Source organism: Acinonyx jubatus, chromosome B3, assembly GCF_027475565.1.
Source record: "Acinonyx jubatus isolate Ajub_Pintada_27869175 chromosome B3, VMU_Ajub_asm_v1.0, whole genome shotgun sequence".
Classification (NCBI taxonomy): domain Eukaryota; kingdom Metazoa; phylum Chordata; class Mammalia; order Carnivora; family Felidae; genus Acinonyx; species Acinonyx jubatus.
Window position 1 is genome coordinate 23822233 of NC_069386.1, and position 19145 is coordinate 23841377.

At 34.6% G+C, this 19145-nt stretch overlaps 1 protein-coding gene across 12 annotated transcripts in view; it reads right to left on the minus strand.

Annotated features, from left to right (window-relative positions):
• UBE3A (ubiquitin protein ligase E3A) overlaps positions 1-19145 on the minus strand; it is a 92278-nt gene that overhangs the window by 37856 nt on the left and 35277 nt on the right. For 10 of the 12 annotated variants that reach the window (XM_015064089.3, XM_015064088.3, XM_015064086.3 and 7 more), the window contains one exon: positions 2430-2737. The exons of 1 other annotated variant lie outside the window; for it this stretch is intronic. In XM_015064089.3, the coding sequence (XP_014919575.1) occupies positions 2430-2737 (308 nt within the window). Of the gene's footprint in view, positions 1-2429; positions 2738-16325; positions 16412-19145 lie in introns of all 12 variants that reach the window. One more of the 12 variants, XM_053223666.1, reaches the window with a different exon arrangement.

Consider the following 19145-nt stretch of genomic DNA (forward strand, 5'->3'; position numbering starts at 1 on the left):
TCCCATTATTTCCATTGGAAACAAAATTTAACATCTTACAAGACAAAACAAAACCCCTATCTAATTTCCTAAAATGTAACCAAAACAGAATACCTATTATAACTACCTTGCTAGGACCTAAAAACTCTGCTTCCTATTCATCAAATCATAAACTTATTAACAAAGAGTTGTTTTGCATGCAGTAACATGAACTATCTTAAGGGACAGCAACATTCTAGACCCACACACCCTTTTTGTTGACATGCTGTTCAGAACATCTTCAAGTGAATCAGACATTCTACTAATTCTATAGAATGTATAATATAAAATGTATCAATTTCCCTACACAGAGTTTTGTTTAAAATGTTGAACTGAGGGGACACCTGTGGCTCAGTTGGTTAAGCCTCTGACTTTTCAGCTCAGGTCAGGATCTCGTGATCCCGGGTTCGAGCCCCCTCATCGGGCTCTGTGATGACAGCTCAGAGCCTGGAGCTTGCTTCAGATTCTGTGTCTCCCTTTCTCTATCCTTCCCCTGTTTGTACTCTTTCTCTCTCAAAAATAAATGTTTAAAAAAATTAAAAATTAAAAAAAATTTTTAAAGTGAACTGAGTTTTTCAGACATAAATTAGTTAAAAAAATTATAATTAGAGATATAAGCATTCACAATGTTTAAAAAGAGATGCTCTACTAAGAAAATGTTAAATGAAAGAACATTCCCATAGGGTATACCAGTATATTTTGTAATAAATAGATGTGTGTTCCTGAAAATACATTCTGTAAAATTTTATACTTAAGAAAATTTTTATATAAAAACAGAGTTTGGGGCAAACTACTAAATATGTATAGAACTAACAAATATAATTAACAATAAAAAGTACTAGTGTAGTTAATGCATTTGTAATACCTCGTAGAAAAAATATTGTAGGAAATACAGAAAGTTGCAGAAAAAAGGAAGGAGCAGCAGAGAGAGTAACGTATTGGGAGAAAGTACAAGGAATTGATAAATTACATAGACGAGCAAAAACAGGGATAAACATTCAATAACACCTACAATGAAGCACATAGCCAAAAAAGATGTGTCCATCTGCCCTGTACCATAATCCCCATGGCTAGCTGTATTCAACTGCACCAGCACATTTACATTTAGTAATTGCTACTCTGTGGTGCACACTTAATGGGGAAATGAGTATGGGGGGTCTGGGTGGCTCAGTCAGTTAAGTGTCCGACTTGGGCTCAGGTCATGATCTCGTGGTTCATGCGTTCAAGCTCCATGTTGGGCTCTGTGCTGACAGCTCAGGGCCTAGAGCCTGCTTTGGATTCTGTGTCTCCCTCTCTCTCTGTTCCTCCCCGACCTGTGCTCACTTGCTCTCTCTCTCTCAAAAATAAACATTAAAAAAATTTTTTTTTCTAAATGGGGAAATGGGTATAATGGAGTCAATGCAACTTCCACATTGTACACACTGACAACATTCACCTACTTATTCACACTGTGTGAGCTAATTCATGTAACAGAACCATGCATTTAGGAGCAATAAAGTGGTATAAAGTTATGAAATTAGTTATACTATGAAATTAGAATAAAAGATATAATACAATTCCATATCACCAATTAAAATTAAACTTGCATTCAAATCATGTTACTGAAAACTTTTGAGGTGTTCTCCAACTTACAAGTCTTAAACAAAAAGCTTCCTTTTTTAAAATACCTCTGGTAGGTATTATGCACACTGTCAGTTATTTAGAAATTCAACTACTTTGTTACTAACATTGATTATCTTCACTGAGGAAAAGAAAGCTTGGATTTGAAGGTTAAAAAAAATTTTTCTTTAAACAATTTTGGAATACAGGATCATTTAGAAAACAAAGGCTTGGGTAAAGACTGCCATTAATAAGTAGGTGATGATTCTTGGAAGCATGAGTGTACCAAATCCCGAGAAGAAGCTGAGCAGGATATGGGAAGAATATTAGAAAGAAAAACTGAATAATTTCTCAAGTAACGGCTACAAAATTTTGCTGTGCCCTCAGAAATGGAAAAGACTGCCACCACTTCTTTCTGCTTCTTTCACCTAATAGTGCTCAGGTTCCACAATTCATTCCAGATATTCAGTCCAGCTATTTGATAACTTCATTAGATTCTATAGCCTAGTTTAGGAGACTACTACTTAGGAAAAATGTTCAAAAGTTCCAATCAATCTATTAAAGAAACTTTTGGAATTTAATCTGCTTCTCATTAGAGACCATTAGAACTATAAAATGCAGTCAAATAATTAGTTCAATTATTAGTTTGTCCTTTGCCACAATAAATATATATATACAGTGGTAAATAAATACCACTATACTAATACGTCTTAATGTCACACAATTAGACAAAACAAGTAAGAACCTCACAAATTATTTAAATCTCCAATCTGGTTTTTCAGTCAAAAGTTCCCAAAAATAGAACATCTTACCTCTAAAATCATCTCTTGCTCCGTGTCCTTCCTTCTTGTTCATTTTTATGTCAGAGCAGGAGTTGTTAGGGGCACCTTTCGAGTTTTCAAGGTAAGCTGAGCTTGCTCCTTTCTTGGAGGGATGAGGATCACAGAGTTTTGCATTAATCTTATAAAGCTCGAGGGCTTTAATAGCTGCTGCATTGTTATCCATACGAAGAAAAGTTGGACAGGAAGCACAAAACTCATTCGTGCAGGCCTCATTTCCACAGCCCTCAGTTAACTGGTGGTAGTAGCGTTCTATTAGATGCTTTGCAGCTGCTCGCTTCCTGTAGCAAACATTCAAACAATGAGCACAGTGATTAAGATTAGTATAGCTCTCATGTAAAAAGCTCAACAGATCATAAGGCAAGGCAAGTTAGTCAAGCACTGAAGTAAAAAACTGGCAAATTAAGATGAGGTTTAGAAAATGGAGACCCACTATTTACATAAATAAAACTTTTAACTAGATAAATGCTAAGATACTATGATAAAGAACAGCAGGGACACCTGGGTGGCTCAGTCGGTTAAGCATCTGACTTTGGCTCAGGTGAGGATCTCACGGCTCGTGGGTTCGAGCCCCACGTCGGGTTCTGTGCGAACAGCTCAGAGCCTGGAGCCTGCTTCGGATTCTGTGTCTCCCCCCCCTCTCTCTGCCCTTCCCCCATTCACACTCTGTCTGTGTCTCTCAAAAATGAATAAACATTAAAAAAAATTAAAAAAAAAAAAAAGAACAGCAATATTTATCAAAATCATTGTTTTAATAGATTATGCTTTTCTTTGGCTTAAAAAAGTGTGTGGGGGGGACTTTATTCGATGGTATATGTGCTTAAACTGTTTAGCACAACGGATGAAAATCAGAAGGTTTATGGCCAAGAGTTTTGTATTTTATCACTTTAAACAACTGACATTAAGAAAATAAGAGTCTAGTTAAAAGTATCAATCCAGCTTTCCTTTATATAATTACTATTTTAACAATTTATAAATACTTGATTAATAGTTAACAAAGAACTTCTATCTGGAACAAAAAAGTTTTTTCCTCCAATTATCTACCATATGAGGGATTTAAAAATAACCTATAAATGAAATAGCCAAAACTGTGTTATACTGCAAGAAAATGATTCTGAGCATACAATCCTGAACCCAAAACATGTCCTTGAACTTGCTCCTTAATCCCATGTCACAGAAACCTAGAATATTTTAAATTCCCGTAGGGCAAAATTTTATGTTTCATTTACTTGTGAAGTTAAAGTATGTAGATTAACGTTCTTAACTGGCTGTTCCAGCAGAGCTTCCAAAGATACTGAGGAAGAGATTATTTCATCAAGCAAGGAGCTGGACTACAATATCTATCTCTATGGTTTATTCAACTCTAAGATCTATGCTTGTACTGTCTGATGATGTGAGATTACCATAATTTAAGGAAAGCAGTCTACATCCAAAGAAACAGAATTCACAGCTATTCCTTTTGGTCTCAAATTCACATGCATGGGAATAAAAACTACAAGTAATCAAAACCATAAAAAAAAGAAATTACCTAACTCTCAAAATGTTCCTACAATTACCTTACTAACATGTAAGACTAAATGGCAAAGGACAGTAGGGTTCACATTTTGTTAATTGTGAGATACCTCTTGTTCATCATGAGAAACTGAACAACAAGGCAAATGAACAGTAGATAAGGGACATACTAATTAAGTCGAATTCTGTCTCAAAAGTAGGACTTTGTCCCTAAACTAAGTGACAAAGACTAGCACAATTAACTCTTGAACAATGTTGGCATTAGCGGTGCACTTTGCAGAGTTAAAATCTGCAAGTAACTTTAGATGCTCTCATAACTTAACTACAAACAGCCTACTATTAACCAGAAGCCTTACCAATAATATAAAGAAGTGATTAACACATATTTTGTATGTTACATGTATTATATATTTTTACATTAATGTAAGCTAGAGAAAATAAAATATTAAGAAAATCGTAAGAATACATTTACAGTACTCTAGTGGATTTATCAATATGTGAGTTTAAAAGAACCCTCATGTAAGTGAATGCAGTTCAAACCTATGTTGTTCAAGGGTCAAATGTAACTCAAAAACACTCATTTTGATGCATCTATTTTTTAAATGTGCCATGCAAATTAATGCATACAGAGAAAGAAGACAAACGTAAAACACACACTTAAAATTTTCATCAGCAGCACTTAGTTATTTTAGATGTAGCTACAAACAATCCAACTTTTGAAAATTAAAGATTATGCCAGATATGTCACTATGCAAAATATTAAAGTGACATGTAAAGAGAAATATAGTCTCAAGAAGATTTATACCATCATCTCCCAAAATATAGTAGCTTTCCCTAGTGAAAATGTAAATAGGTATGTATGTATTTCTATTCTGGAGGAAAATTATTGAACACAAAGTTAAAAATGAAAAATCAGAAATCAAGTGAAATTAACTGGAAAACTGTGCAAAAATGCATTGTTTCTGTGAAATTTGGAAAAAATGAAATGCCCATTTACATAATATGGGATTACTTAAATGAACTGCAACAATTCACATAATGGAATAAATGAAATTACCAAGATCTGAATTTGGCAAGGAATAGTCTTCTTCATTCATCACTAATGGACAAAAGTCAGTTACAAAGTTTTAAGTTTAAGATGAGGCCACTTTTATTTCAAAGTGTTAACAGTCATTTTCTCTAACTGATGTTGACTGAATGGGTTTTTTGAATTCTTCCATACTTTGCTTCTAATTTATTTTTTCTATAATAAACATGCTACTTGTATATTAAAAATAAATACAAATGAGGAAACGTTAACAGCTTTATAACTTCATATACATGATTTAAAGAGCCTCAAGATTTATTAAATTGTCCCTATGATTTTTTTAGTAGTTAATTACAAAATTCAAAATACCAAACACTCTTATTATTTTTAACAAGAGTGTCATGTTTTGTTCGAAGAAAAGTCCCCCCAAAACTCAGCCATATTACATAATGCTTCTGTATGTAATGCATAAAGGAGTGTGAACAGTAAAAATAGGACAAGACTGAGAAATTAGAAGACCTACATTAAGTGATAGCTCCTTTTGCCTCTAATTACCTATACAGTTCTGAATGAGTAGTTCTCTGGGCCTCAGTTCTCCCATCTTAAGATTCCCTTCAGTACTAAGCTTTAGGTTATTCTATGTAATAGTAGGTGAACAAGGTACTAGTATTTGATGAGTGTCTGATAACATACTAGACATACTGCTAGGCACTCTGGCGTAGGTTATCTCATTTGAATCCCATTACTTTGAGGATTATCTTCAGTTGACAGCTAAAAGACAATTAAAAGAGTAAAATTATGTACCCAAGATCACACAAAGGAAAATGCAGAATCAGGACAAAAACAGGAGTCAGGGGTCTTCTGGCTCATTTCCACTATACTGCCTCACAGAAAGGGATTCATTTCAAAACAATTCTTAAGAATAGTAGCACTAATGACTCTAATGGGGGAAAAAAAATCCCAGGAATAATATGTAATTGAAAAAAGCAAAAAACCTGAAAAAAATCAAAATCTGAATCTCATATTTATGCATACCTGCTACCTCATAAGTACACTTTTTTGAAGAGATACCAAAATATTCTGTAAAGTTAATACATCTACAATTTCTTGAAAGCCTATATGCTACAGATGTTTTCACCTTAGAAGGCAGTAAAGCCTAGCAGTTAAGAGCTTGCACTATGAAGCCAGACTGCCCAAGTTCACATGTTGGCTCTGGCACTTATTAACTATGTGGCCTTGAATGATTTACTGACAACATTTCTGTGTCTCAGCTTCTTCATCATTAAAATGATGATATACAATTACCATGGCTGTGAGAGAATTAAATGAGTTAATATACATAGTTAGAACACTGCCTGGGATATAGTAAGTGCCATGTGTTAGCTGCTATTATTGTTATGACTAAGATCCTCGTAAGCTTATGAATTGGCTAGATAAACTATCATTCTGCTGATGCTCAGAGCAGTTACATCACAAGTCACACATCTGATAAGAGATTTGAACCCAGGCTTGACTCAAAAACTTGGGTTTTAAATACCACTAAGAGGAGATTTAATACCAGACAGGGGAACGTAGCCCTCTCTATTCAGTCTGCTTCTCTGCCCGGGACATACAAATAGCAGCTACACAGATGAAACAGGACTGAAAGGAGGCCATGCCAGAACCTCCAGGTTATCAGTGGAATCAACCATTTTAAACATTTTTCTTCTTTCCTCACACCAATGACACCCTGAATTATATCTGTCCAATTCTGTATCCCCATCTAATAGAGCATTAAAAAAGACTTCTATGTTGGCAATGTGTACACTAATAATGACATTTTTATAAGTAACTTGTACAAGGTTAATCCCTATACAGTAGGAGTCACCAAATCATAGCTTGTGGGCCAAATCTAGCCTGCCATAAAAAACAAACAAACAACCAACCATAAAGTCTTATTAAAACATAGCCAAGCTCAATAATTTATATATCGTCTATGGCTGTTTTGCACTACAACAACAGAGTTGAGTTGAGTAGTTTTAAAAGAGATTGTATGGCTTGTAAATCCTAAAATAAATACCACCTGGCCCCTTACAGAAAAAATTTCCCAACTCTTAATTTAGAGTCTGTGTTCCTTGCTCTCCAGTGACATTTCCTTATCATCACATGGTCGGCTCACTCTTTCCCCTCAACAAATCAATGCAGCAAAATATGTACTTTTCCCCAACTATGATTAAAAGAGAGAGAAAGAGAGAAAATGGAAGGAGAAGAGAAAAAAAGAAAGGAAGAAAAGGAGATAACAAAAAAGGAAAGAAACGAAGAGAGATCCTTCCTTAACCAGACCCCTCTAGTGACCCCTATCTGCTATTCATAATCAAAACTATAATACGGGCTAGGGCTTATTTTTTTTTTAAGTTTTTATTTACATTCCAGTTAGTTACCATACAGTGCAGTATTAATTTCAAGTGTACAATAGAAGGATTCAACACTTCCATATAACACTTGGTGCTCATCACAAGTGCACTTGTAAATCCCGACCACCTATCCCCTCCACCCACCTCCCCTCTTGTAACCATCAGTTTGTTCTCTATAATTAAGAGTCTGTTTCTTGGTTTTCCTCTCTTGCAATGCCTCCCCCCCCCCATGTTTGTTTTGTTTCTTAAATTCTACATGAGTGAAATTATATGGTATTTTGTCTTTCTCCAGCTGACTTATTTCACTTAGCATAATACTCTCTAGCGCCATGAATGTTGCTGCAAATGGCAAGATTTCATTCTTTTTTTATGGCTGAGTAATATTCCATTGTGTATATACGCCACATCTTCCTTATGCATTCATCAGTTGTTAGATATCTGGGCTGTTTCCATAATTTTTCCTTTTTAGATAATGCTGCTATAAACATCAAGGTGCCATGTATCCCTCTGAATTAGTGTTTTTGCATTCCCTGGTTCAATACCTGGTAGTACAATTGAAACTATAAAAATCCTATAGGAGAACACACAGTAACCTCTTTGACACTGGTCGTAGCAACTTCTTTCTAGATCTGTCTCCTGAGGCAAGGGAAACAAAAGCAAAAATAAACTATTTGGGCTTCATCAAAATAAAAGCTTCTGCATGGTGAAGGACACAACCAACAAAACTAAAAGGCAGCCTACAGAATGGGAGAAGGTATTTCCAAATGGCATATCTGATAAAAGGTTAGTATCAAAAATATATAAAGAACTTATAAAACATCAAAAAACCCAAAAATCCAATCTAAAAATGGACACAAGACATGAATAGATATTTTCCCAAGGAAGACATCCAGGTGGCCCCAGACACAGGAAAAGATGTTCGACATCACTCATCATCAGGGAAATACAAATCAAAACTAAAATGTGGCACTGCCTCACATGTGTCAGAATGGCTAAAATCAACAACAAAAGAAACAACAGGTGTTGTGGAGAAAGGGGAACCCTCATGCACTGCTGGTGGGAATGCAAACTGGTACAGCCACTCTGGAAAACAGTATGGGGGCTTCTCAAAAAGTTAAAAATATGGCTTACTTTCTATATTCTGTATTTTTTTCACATTTCATGGACTTTTCTTATGGAGTCAATAATGGAGGAGGGCCAAGTGAGATCTGATGAGAAAGCTCTCAAAGTAGACAACTAAAAATATGCATTTAAAATAGACAACATTGGGGCACCTGGGTGGCTCAGTCGGTGAAGAGTCCAACTTCGGCTCACATCATGATCTCACAGTTCATGGGTTTGAGCCCTGTGTCAGGCTCTGTGCTGACAGCTCAGAGCCTGGAGCGTGTTTCAGATTCTGAGTCTCCCTCTCTCTCTCTGTCCCTCCCCCACTTGTGCTCTATCTCTCTCTCTCAAAAATCAATCAATCAATCAGACAACACTTTCTATTTATTTTACTTCCATGGCTCAGTGAGACAGTTCTACAAATAAATGTCCTATGGAATAAATTACATATAGAGGGCCAGAGTTACTCTAGAAAACTGGACAGAAGTCTTTTAAAAATTAGTTTCACTCTTGGGGAGAAGGGCACTGAGGTCAGCAATTAACTTTGAAATGCATGAAAAAATAAAGATGGAATGATGGACAGAAGGATGGATATGTGACAATACAAGGTAAGTATTAATAGTAAAATCTAGATGGCAGGTATATTGTGTCCATTGCAGAACACTTTCAACTTTGCTGCATGTTTCCAAGTTTCCAAAATAAAACACTGGGGGAAAATACTGTTACAATACATACTATAACTTCTGAGAGGTCAACTGGCAGAGGAAATGATTTTAGCCATCAGTGGCCAAAACAGAAAAACCAATGTGTCATCAATGGCACTAATACCATGTTTTCTGACTTTGAAGCTAGTTTTGAATCAATCCAGTACTCAACAAACAAAAACCCCTATAATAATAATAATAAAAAGAAAAGCTATGAGATGACCATAAATACATATAGCAACTTAGTTTACTTGTCAAGGAGACAAATATTAGGAAAGTATTTTTAATATTCCTATACCAATAGCAAAGCACTGGGGTTAGGATCACTGAAATGACGGCCAATGATAAAGTAGATGAAAGTTGAAAAAAGATATTAAACAGGTAGCTGAAAAATAAGTAATGAATACAGGAACAAAAAAGATGAAACCACAGAAACTGCTACTGTCAGAAAGGGAAGATGTGTTAACGAACAATGAGCAAACAAGATTGGAATCAATTAAAAACGGCAGAACATAAAAGAAATAGTAACTGTGACATGTTAACATAAAAACTAATGGTAGGGGCGTCTGGGTGGCTCAGACGGTTAAGCATCTGACTCTTGATTTCGGCTCAGGTCATAATCCCAGGTTCATGAGATTGAGCCCAGCGATGGGCTCTACACTGAGCGTGGAACCTGCTTCAGATTCTCCCAACCCTCCCCTCCACTTATGCGCTCTCTCTAAAAAAATATTTATATAATAAAAAAGCTAATGATAGAGTATAAAATAATAAAAGAAGATAAAAAGGCAAAGATAAAAAAGTCAATGTAAGCAGAGTGACTTTAACTGAAGATGAAGTTAAATGAAGATGTGAGGAATCGAGACGCCAGAGATAAAAAGGCTTGTATGCTCAATCTATAAAGCTAATAAACACTTGCTTACTGATTTCTCAAAGTAGTGTGTCTCTCTGTTCCTTTTGGGATGTTGGCTTTGTAAACACTCCATCCCCTCCCCTACAGTTATATTTAACATAAAAATTTTGGAAGAGTGAACAATGATATCCAAGGTAGTATTACACCTTAGAAAATTGGATGACATAAAACATCTGTAACATAGCTGTTAGGTTTAAGGTTGGGTCTGTTACAATGGAACTGCATGAAATGTTAGATTATTTCAAGACTGAACGTACAATTCTGAAGTCATTATTACACTATATCCTACCAATAATCCATTAACTACAGAATAAGATATATTTTCAGGAGAAAAATATAAATATAAATCAGCATATTTTACTATGATAAAGTCAACATAATAATAATCCCAAAGTATTACTTTATTGAGCTTTATAATCTCAATGCCCAGAGTGTGTGTTATACATTAAACATGAAGTAAAACTGTAGAACAAAATATTTATTTACCTTTAACCTGTTTTTTAAAAAAGTATCACATTTTATGGTGAAGTTGTAACGAACAAAAACCGAACTATATCCATCTGCCTCCCTCTAATTAAGATCCTAAAAGGATAGAAACACAAAAACACAAAATACTTGTTGGCATTAGTATAGGGTATCTATCAATTATCTGTGACAATCATGAAATATAGTCTTTGATTTTTTTTTTTTCTTTCTAATTCGAATATAATCAAGACAGAAATTCATTCCTTGGTTGATAACATACTTCTGTGTCTACCATGGACCAGGCAATATGCCCAAAATTTTGTGATAAAGATCTGGTTAATGGGTTATTTTACATTCTGAATATTTTAATCACTCTTACAAAATCATCTTTTTTAGGGGTTTAGGGAGCTGACTAAACCTTGGAGTTATTAGAAACAATAGCTTTTATAGATACTGTTGAGAAACAAGTAGACTTTTCAGTGTTATAATGAGAAAATCCTGAAACAGATCTTTGAACTTATACTAAAGATAATTTACTAATATGTCTAAGTTAGCTTTGTATAGGTGATAAATCTTCTGGCATTTTCCTCCGACCAAATGAATTGGAGAAATACTAAATTTATCTGAACAAAGATAAGAAGCCAACCAGGAGAGATGTCTGCAAGATGGAGGAAAAAGAAGCTCCAGAATTTATTCCCTCACAGGAACATTAATTTATATACATGGTCCAAAAACCCTTTATGAGACCTCTAGAAACCAGTTAGAAAGTTGCAGTACCCCCAGCAAGCTCCAAGCCAAAAAGAGCCAGATATATGTAAGAAAAACTTTCATTTCAACTGTATCAATCCCTCCCCAAGATGGCACAGTTCATACTCATGATGAAAAGCTCAACCTGCAGCTTCACCCATTGGAATTATGTCCAACATTCCTGTTTTTTGGGGTGAAAGGAGCTGTCAAAGGGACAAGTTTTTGTATTGGCCAGACTTGGAGCACTGATGGAACCAGCATATACTGGACGCCTAGAGGCTACAGAAAACACTGGCTTGTTTCAGGACTAGAGTACTTGAAGCTCTTGAAAAAGAAACCAATTAAGTCTTTCACTGGGAAATTACAAGCGTAAGTCCGAAAAAGATACACCCCAATAAAAGGTATTAGAGTTACCAAGAATCTCTAATGAAGGTCTTCCCCTCAATGAAGCCAATTCAGAGAGACTGGAAGAGGTGGTTGTTTTTATCAGAGGCAAAATCTACACACACACACACACACACAAAATTAAAATGCATATTAAAAACTACAAAGTACCCCCCCCAAAACCAAGAAATTACAGTCCAATTCCAATCAAAGGAACAAAATCAAGCTCTAGAAATGACCTTAAAGAAGCAGAGATCTATGAATTACCTGACAAAAATGCAACATAACTGCCTCAGGGAAACTCAATTTGTTACAAGAGAACACAAGGAAAACAACTAGATGAAATCACCATGCATACACAAAAAAAGAATTCATCAGCAAAAAATATAAAAAAGAACTAACCAAAAATTCTAGAAATAAAAAGAATACAATAACTGAACTGAAAATTCACGAGGGAACAATAGACTTAATCAAACAAAAGAAAGAAAATAAACCCAAAGTCAGGCCATTTGAAATTACTGAGTCAGAGGCAATTTTTAAAATGGAAGAAAAGTGAAGAAACCCCAAGACACTTGTAGGACACCACCAACCCTACTAATATATGCACTTAGAGGAATTCCATGAGAACAAAGAATGTGGCAGACAGCTTATCTGAAAAAGTAATGGCCAAACACTTCCCAAATGTAAGGAAGGAAATGGATATCTAATTTTAAGAGGTCTGAAGGACTCCAACTACAATGAACCCGAAGAGGCTGATACTAAAACACACTATAATCTCTGTCAGAAGTCAGAGACAGAGAGAATCTGGAAAACAGCAAAACAAAAATGACTAGTCATGTACAAAGGCAGCTATCCTAAGACTATCAGCGGGTTTCTCAGCAGAAACCTTGCAGAAAGACCAGAAAGAAGTGGGATAATATATTCAAAGTGTTGAAAAAAATAAGTGCCAACCAAAAACACTGTATCTAGCAAAACTGACTTTCTAAATGAAGAATAAAGACTCCCAAGGATAAACAAAAGCTGACAGTTCCTCACTACTAGCCCTGTCTTACAAAAAGGAAGTCCTTCAACTTGAAAAAAAAAGAAAAGAAAAAGATAAAAAGGACTGTAAATACAAAATCATGTAAAAATATAAAACTGTTTGGTAAAGGTAAATATATGGACAAATACAGGATCCTGTAATACTGTAATGGTGGTGAGTAAATCAGTCAGGTAGATGCAAAAGATGTGAAAGATGAAAACATTTTTTAAACAACTATAAATAAAATTGATACAAAACATATTTCAGGGGGAAAGATGTAAAGGAGTAGAGTTTTTGTATGCAATTGAAATTGCTATTAGTTTTAAATAGATTATAACTACAGTACAACTATAAGATGTCTTATGTAATTCCCATGGTAACCAGAAAGAAAATGCCTAGAGAAGATATACAAAAGAAAACGAGACAGGAATCACAGCATGTCACTACAAAAAAATATCAATGAAACACAAAGGAAGACCTCACAGAGAAGGAAAAAAATAACTACAAGACACACAAAACCCATAAAAATGGCGATAGGAAGTCTTCCTTATCAGTAATTACTTTAAAGGTATATGGATTAAACTCCCCAATCAAAAGACACAGAGTGGGTGAGTGGATTTAAAAAAAAAAAAAAAGATAAGACACAACTATATGTTACTTACAAGAGACTCACATTAGATAGAAGGATATACACAGACTGAAAGGATGGAAAGAGACATCCTATGCAAATAATAACCAAAAAAGAGAAAGAATGATTATATATGTATACATATACATATATATATGGCTATATATATATGTACACACACACATATATATAGAAAAAAGAAACAAGTGACACATTATATGATAAAAGGGTTAATTCGCCAAAAATATATATTATAAATATATATGCACCTAACAGAAGAGCAGCCAGATACATTAAGCAAATAATGACAAAGAACTAAAGAGAAAAGAAAGATAGTAACATAGTAATAATAGGACGTTTCCATATCCCACTTTCAATAATGGGAAAGAAAACCGATTAGGAAACACAGGACCTTAGCATTAGACCAAATGGACCTAAAAAAACACAAGACATTATACTCAACAACAGAATACACATTTTCTCAGTTGTACATGGGACATTTTCCACAGGAGATCACGTTATACCATAAAGTTAGTTTTAACAAACTTAAGGAGACTGAAATCATACCAAGTATCTTTTCTGACTACAACGGAATGAAGCTAGACATCAAAAGCAAAAGAAAAACATGAATATCTACAAAATACGGGAAAATCAAACCGCATATTCCTGAATAACAAATATGTCAGAAGAAAAAATCCGAAGGGAAAGCAGAAAATATCTGGAGACAAAGGACAATAAAACACAACATACCAAAATGTATGGAATGCCACAAAAGCAGTATGAAAAGGGAAATTCATAGTAGTAAATGCCTATAGTAAAAAACAAAGACCGCAAATGAACAACCTAACTTCAGACTTCAAGAAATTAGAAAAACTAACTCAAAGTTCATCAAAGGAGGGAATAATAAAGATTACAGCACAATTAAACGAAATAGAGACAGAAAAATAAAAATTCAACAATTTAGTATTGGTTTTTTGAGACTATTAAGAATATCAACAAACCGTTAATTAGACCAAGAGAAAATGCTCATAAAACAAAAGTCAAAAATGAAAAAAGACACATTATAACGGATGCCATAAGAATAAAAAGGATCATAAGAGACTGCTGTCAACACATGCCAAAAATTGGATAACTTAGAAGAAATGAGTATATTTCTAGAAACATATAATCTAACAGGACAGAATCATGAGGAAATAAAAAATCCGAAGCAACCTGTAACTAGTAAAAAGACTGAATCAGTAATACAAAACTTCCCAACAATGAATAACCCAGAATCAGATAGTTTCAATGGAGAATCTACCAATGATTAAAAAAAAAAAAAAAAAAATTAACAAGAACCCTTCTCTAACTCCTCCAAAAACCTGAAGTGAAGGGAATACTGTAAAACTCATCCCATGAGGCCAACATTACCCTGATACCAAAATAAGACAAAGAAGAAAAGAAAAATACAGACAAATATCCCTAATGATTATTGATGCAAAAACCCTCAATGAAATACTAGGCAGTTAGAATTTAACAATACATTAAAAGAGTTATATCATCACCAAGTGGAATTTATTCCTGGAATGTAAGGATGCTTCACCATACAAAAATCAATCCAACACAATGAATTATCAAAATTACAAAAATAACATGATCACTCCACTGACACAGAAAAAGCATTTGACAAAAATCAAGATCCTTTCATAATAAAAACATTCCACAAACTAGACAAGGAAGGAAATTACTTCAACACAATAAAAGCCATATATGAAAAGCCCAGAGCGAAGATTATACGTAATGGTATAAAACTGAAAGCTTTCCCTCTAAAATCAGGAACAAGGCAAGGATGCCCATTGTTACCATTTCTTTTCAAAACAGTACTAGAAATCCTAGACAAAGCAATTAGGCATCCAAACTGGAAAGGAAGAAACAAAATTATCTCTGTTTGCGGATGACATGATCTTATGTGTAGAAAACCCTAAATTTAGACCCTGTAAAAAAACTGTTAGAATAAATCAAACTTAGTAAAATTACAGGATACAAAAGTCAACCAATGCAAAATCCAGTTGTATTTCTATAAACAGTGAACAAAAGGAAATAAAAAATATTCCCATTTACAAAAGCATCAAAAAGAAAAAAATACTTTACTAAAGAAACTTAACTAAGGAAGTAGACTTATGTAACAGTCCCCCTTATTTGTGGGGACTCTAAGGACTCCAACAGATGTGTGAAACCACAACAGTACCAAAACCTATATATATATTTTCCTATTGATACTTTTGATAAAGTTTAATTAATAAATTAAGCACAGTTAAGACAGTAACAATAATAATGAAATAGAACAATTACAATATATTACAATAAAAGTTACGTGAATGTGGTCTTTCTCTCAAACTACCTTATTGTACTACTGTACTCAACTTTCTAATGATGTGAGATGATAAAATGCCTATGTGATGAAATGAAATAAGGTGAATGACAGATGCCTTGTGATGTAGTATTAGGCTACTATTGACCAAAATCTGACAACACCGAAGAAGAATCATCATCTGCTTCCACAATGCAGTTGACCATGGATAACTGAAAACACTAAAAGGGAAACAATGGATAAAGAGAACAATGAAAAATATACAATGAAAACTATGAAATACTGCTGAAAGAAACTAAAGACACAAATGTAAACATGCTGTGTTCACGGTAAGACTTAATATTTTTAAATGCCCATTCTACCCAAAACAATCTACATATTCAATTCAAACCCTACTGAACTGGCATGTTTTAAATAAAAAAAATAAAAAAAAAATCTAAAATTCATGGAATATCAATAGGACCCAAACAACAAAAACAATCTTGAGAAAGAAAACAAAGCCAGTCTCATACTTCCTGACTTAAAACATCTTACAAAGCTACAGAAACCAAAACAGTAATGTACTGGCATAAAGACAAGACACAGACCAATGAAACACATCAGAGAACCCAAAAATAAACTCACATATATGGTCAAATAAACTGTGGCATAGATGCCAAGGCTATCCAATGGGGGAACAAGAGCCTCTTCCACAAATGGTGCTGGGAAACCTGGATATCCAAATGCAAAAGAATGAAGTTGGAGCCTTACATCTTATACTACATTAAAAAAAAAAAAAAAAAAAGGTTAACCAAAATGGATTAAAGAACTAAACATACGGGGGCCTGGGTGGTTGAGTAACCGACTCTTGATTTTGGCTTGAATTGTGATTTCACAGTTCATGGGATCGAGCCTCATGTGGGGCTCTATGGTTACAGGGTGGAGCCTGCTTGGGATTCTCTCTCTCCCTCTCTCTCTGACCCTCTCCTACTCACACTCTCTCTAAATAAATAAATAAATAAATAAATAAACATTAAAACAAATAGGGGCGCCTGGATGGCTCAGTCAGTTGAGCATCTGACTTCAGCTCAGGTCAGGATCTCAGAGTTTATATGTTTGAGCCCAACATCAAGCTCTCTGATGTCAGCATAGAGCCCACTTCAGATCTTCTGTCCTCCTCTCTCTGCCCCTCCCCAACTCATGCGTGCATGCACGCGCGCGCACACACACACACACACTCTCTCTCTCTCTCTCTCTCTCTCTCTCAAAAATAAACATTAAAAAATAAATAAAGACCTAAACATAAAACCCAACATTACAAAACTCCAAAAATAAACATAGGGAAATAGCTTCATTACACTGGATTGGGCAATGTAACACCAAAAGCACAACTAAAACCACATAAAACAAAAGCAAAAATAGACAAATGAGACTACAGTGAACTTCTGCACAGCAAAGGAAACCATCAACAGAGTGAAAAGGCAACATATATTATTGTATGTTTCACTTATGTTTTCATTATTATATGTTTTATATTTATATATTTTATTTATATTTTATTTATATTTATATATATGTTTTATATTTATATTATATGTTTTCATTATTATATGTTTTCACTTATGTTTCAAATATAATCATATTTGATTATTCCATCTCCTGGGTCTGAATTAAACACTCCACCTCAGGAAATAGAAGAACCAGGGATGGAGACTGGAAGACAGCAGAGGGGCCACAGGATACCTCTCAAAGACAGGAAAAACAGGAGAGAAAGCAAGTAAGAAAGCATACAAAGATCACAACCTGAGGTGGCTGTTTTAATTAACATTAAATAATAAACATTAGCATGCCCATGGAAATGGAAAGGAGCAGCAAAACAGAGGTGAAAAGAGTACTTCAAAGACTGAGAAGTGACTAACAATGAAGACAGACATAGCCATAAAGATGACATAGCCAGAATGCATAGCCTCAAAGGAGCAGGAATTTTTATGCTGAGAGAATAGTAACAGTTCAGAAACATCAGTGGAGAACAAGAATAACAATGTGTGGGAAACAAACAGGTCAGGCTTACTGCACCTGTAACCTAGCTTCTGTATCTAGTGATACAGAAACTATTCTTGACAGTCATCACTTTTCACTCCTTATTTTGTTTTAACCTTGCTGAGAAATGCAGACCTGGAAATTTATTGTGGGCTTTCAGGACACATTTCCTGATTTTCTCCCTTCTCTCTGACTGTTCTTCACAGACTTCCCTCCCTAATCTGGAAATGTTTATACTCCCAGGGACCAGCCATTAGACACTTTCTCTTTTAAATTTCTCTTTGAACCATTTCATCTTTTTCAAGTCAATACCTGATGAGTTCCAAATGTCTCTTTCAGCATAGTTTAACTCTGCTTGAGAATCTATTCCAAGTTCTCTGGCTATTTTCATATTAGCTGTTTCTTTAAGAAATTTGCTGCTTGAAAAGATAAAGGCCAGATGATTTAAATATCATAGGAAATACAGAGGTACAGTAATATAAAGAAAGACAACTTAGCCAAGATAAGTCACAAAGGATGACTAGGAGAGAACAAAAAAATACAAGGAATATTTCAGGTAAGAAGGGAATGAGTAAAGGCACAAGAGCCTGAGAACATCCTATGACAATTTCAAAGATACAGTTCAAAACAGGAATCAAAAATATGAAGCGGAAGGGAGGAGCCAGATTATGAGAGACTTTGAATTCTGATTTTAGTCAGCAGAAAAGTAATCTAATAAAGGTGAATGATTTTCACCTCATAAAAATGCACATATACTCCATCTTGCAAAAAATTTCAGAGGCATCACAATACTATTTATAAACCACTAGATAAAAACACATTCAATACAAGTCACTGAAGGGTTTAAGCAGGTCAGTGATTAAGCCAAATTTGCCTTTATGACAATTCTATTTTGTAAATTGGGATCAAAGCTGGCAAAAGTGGAGGCAGGCAATCCAGTTAGGTGATGACTACTGTAATACACCAGGGAAAGAAAGCAGCAGGAATGAAGAGAAGGAAACTAATGCAAGAAATATTTAAAAGATGTAGCATGTAGGGGGTAAATGAGTGGAAAGAGATAAATGCCTAGGTTTCTATTATGGGCAACTGGGTAGAAGGTAGTGCTACAATCTAAAATGATAACAAAAACAACCACCACTCATTAACCTGCATTAACCTATAGTGAATGGTTTTTGTATGTTGTGTCCTTTAATCCTTACAATTATCCTAGCAAGAAGATTGCAGAAGCCAATAAAGGATCCAGTAAATCAGAAAGTCCTGCTTTTAAATAATTTAGGGGAAATAGCATCTATTTTCACTACATCTTTTAACTTTGAATCCCATTTATAGCCAGCAAGTTCTATGTAATAAAGTACACCATCCCCATTAATGTTTCTTAAAACCTTTTTAGGGACACATAAGATATAATGAATAAAATGCAAAATT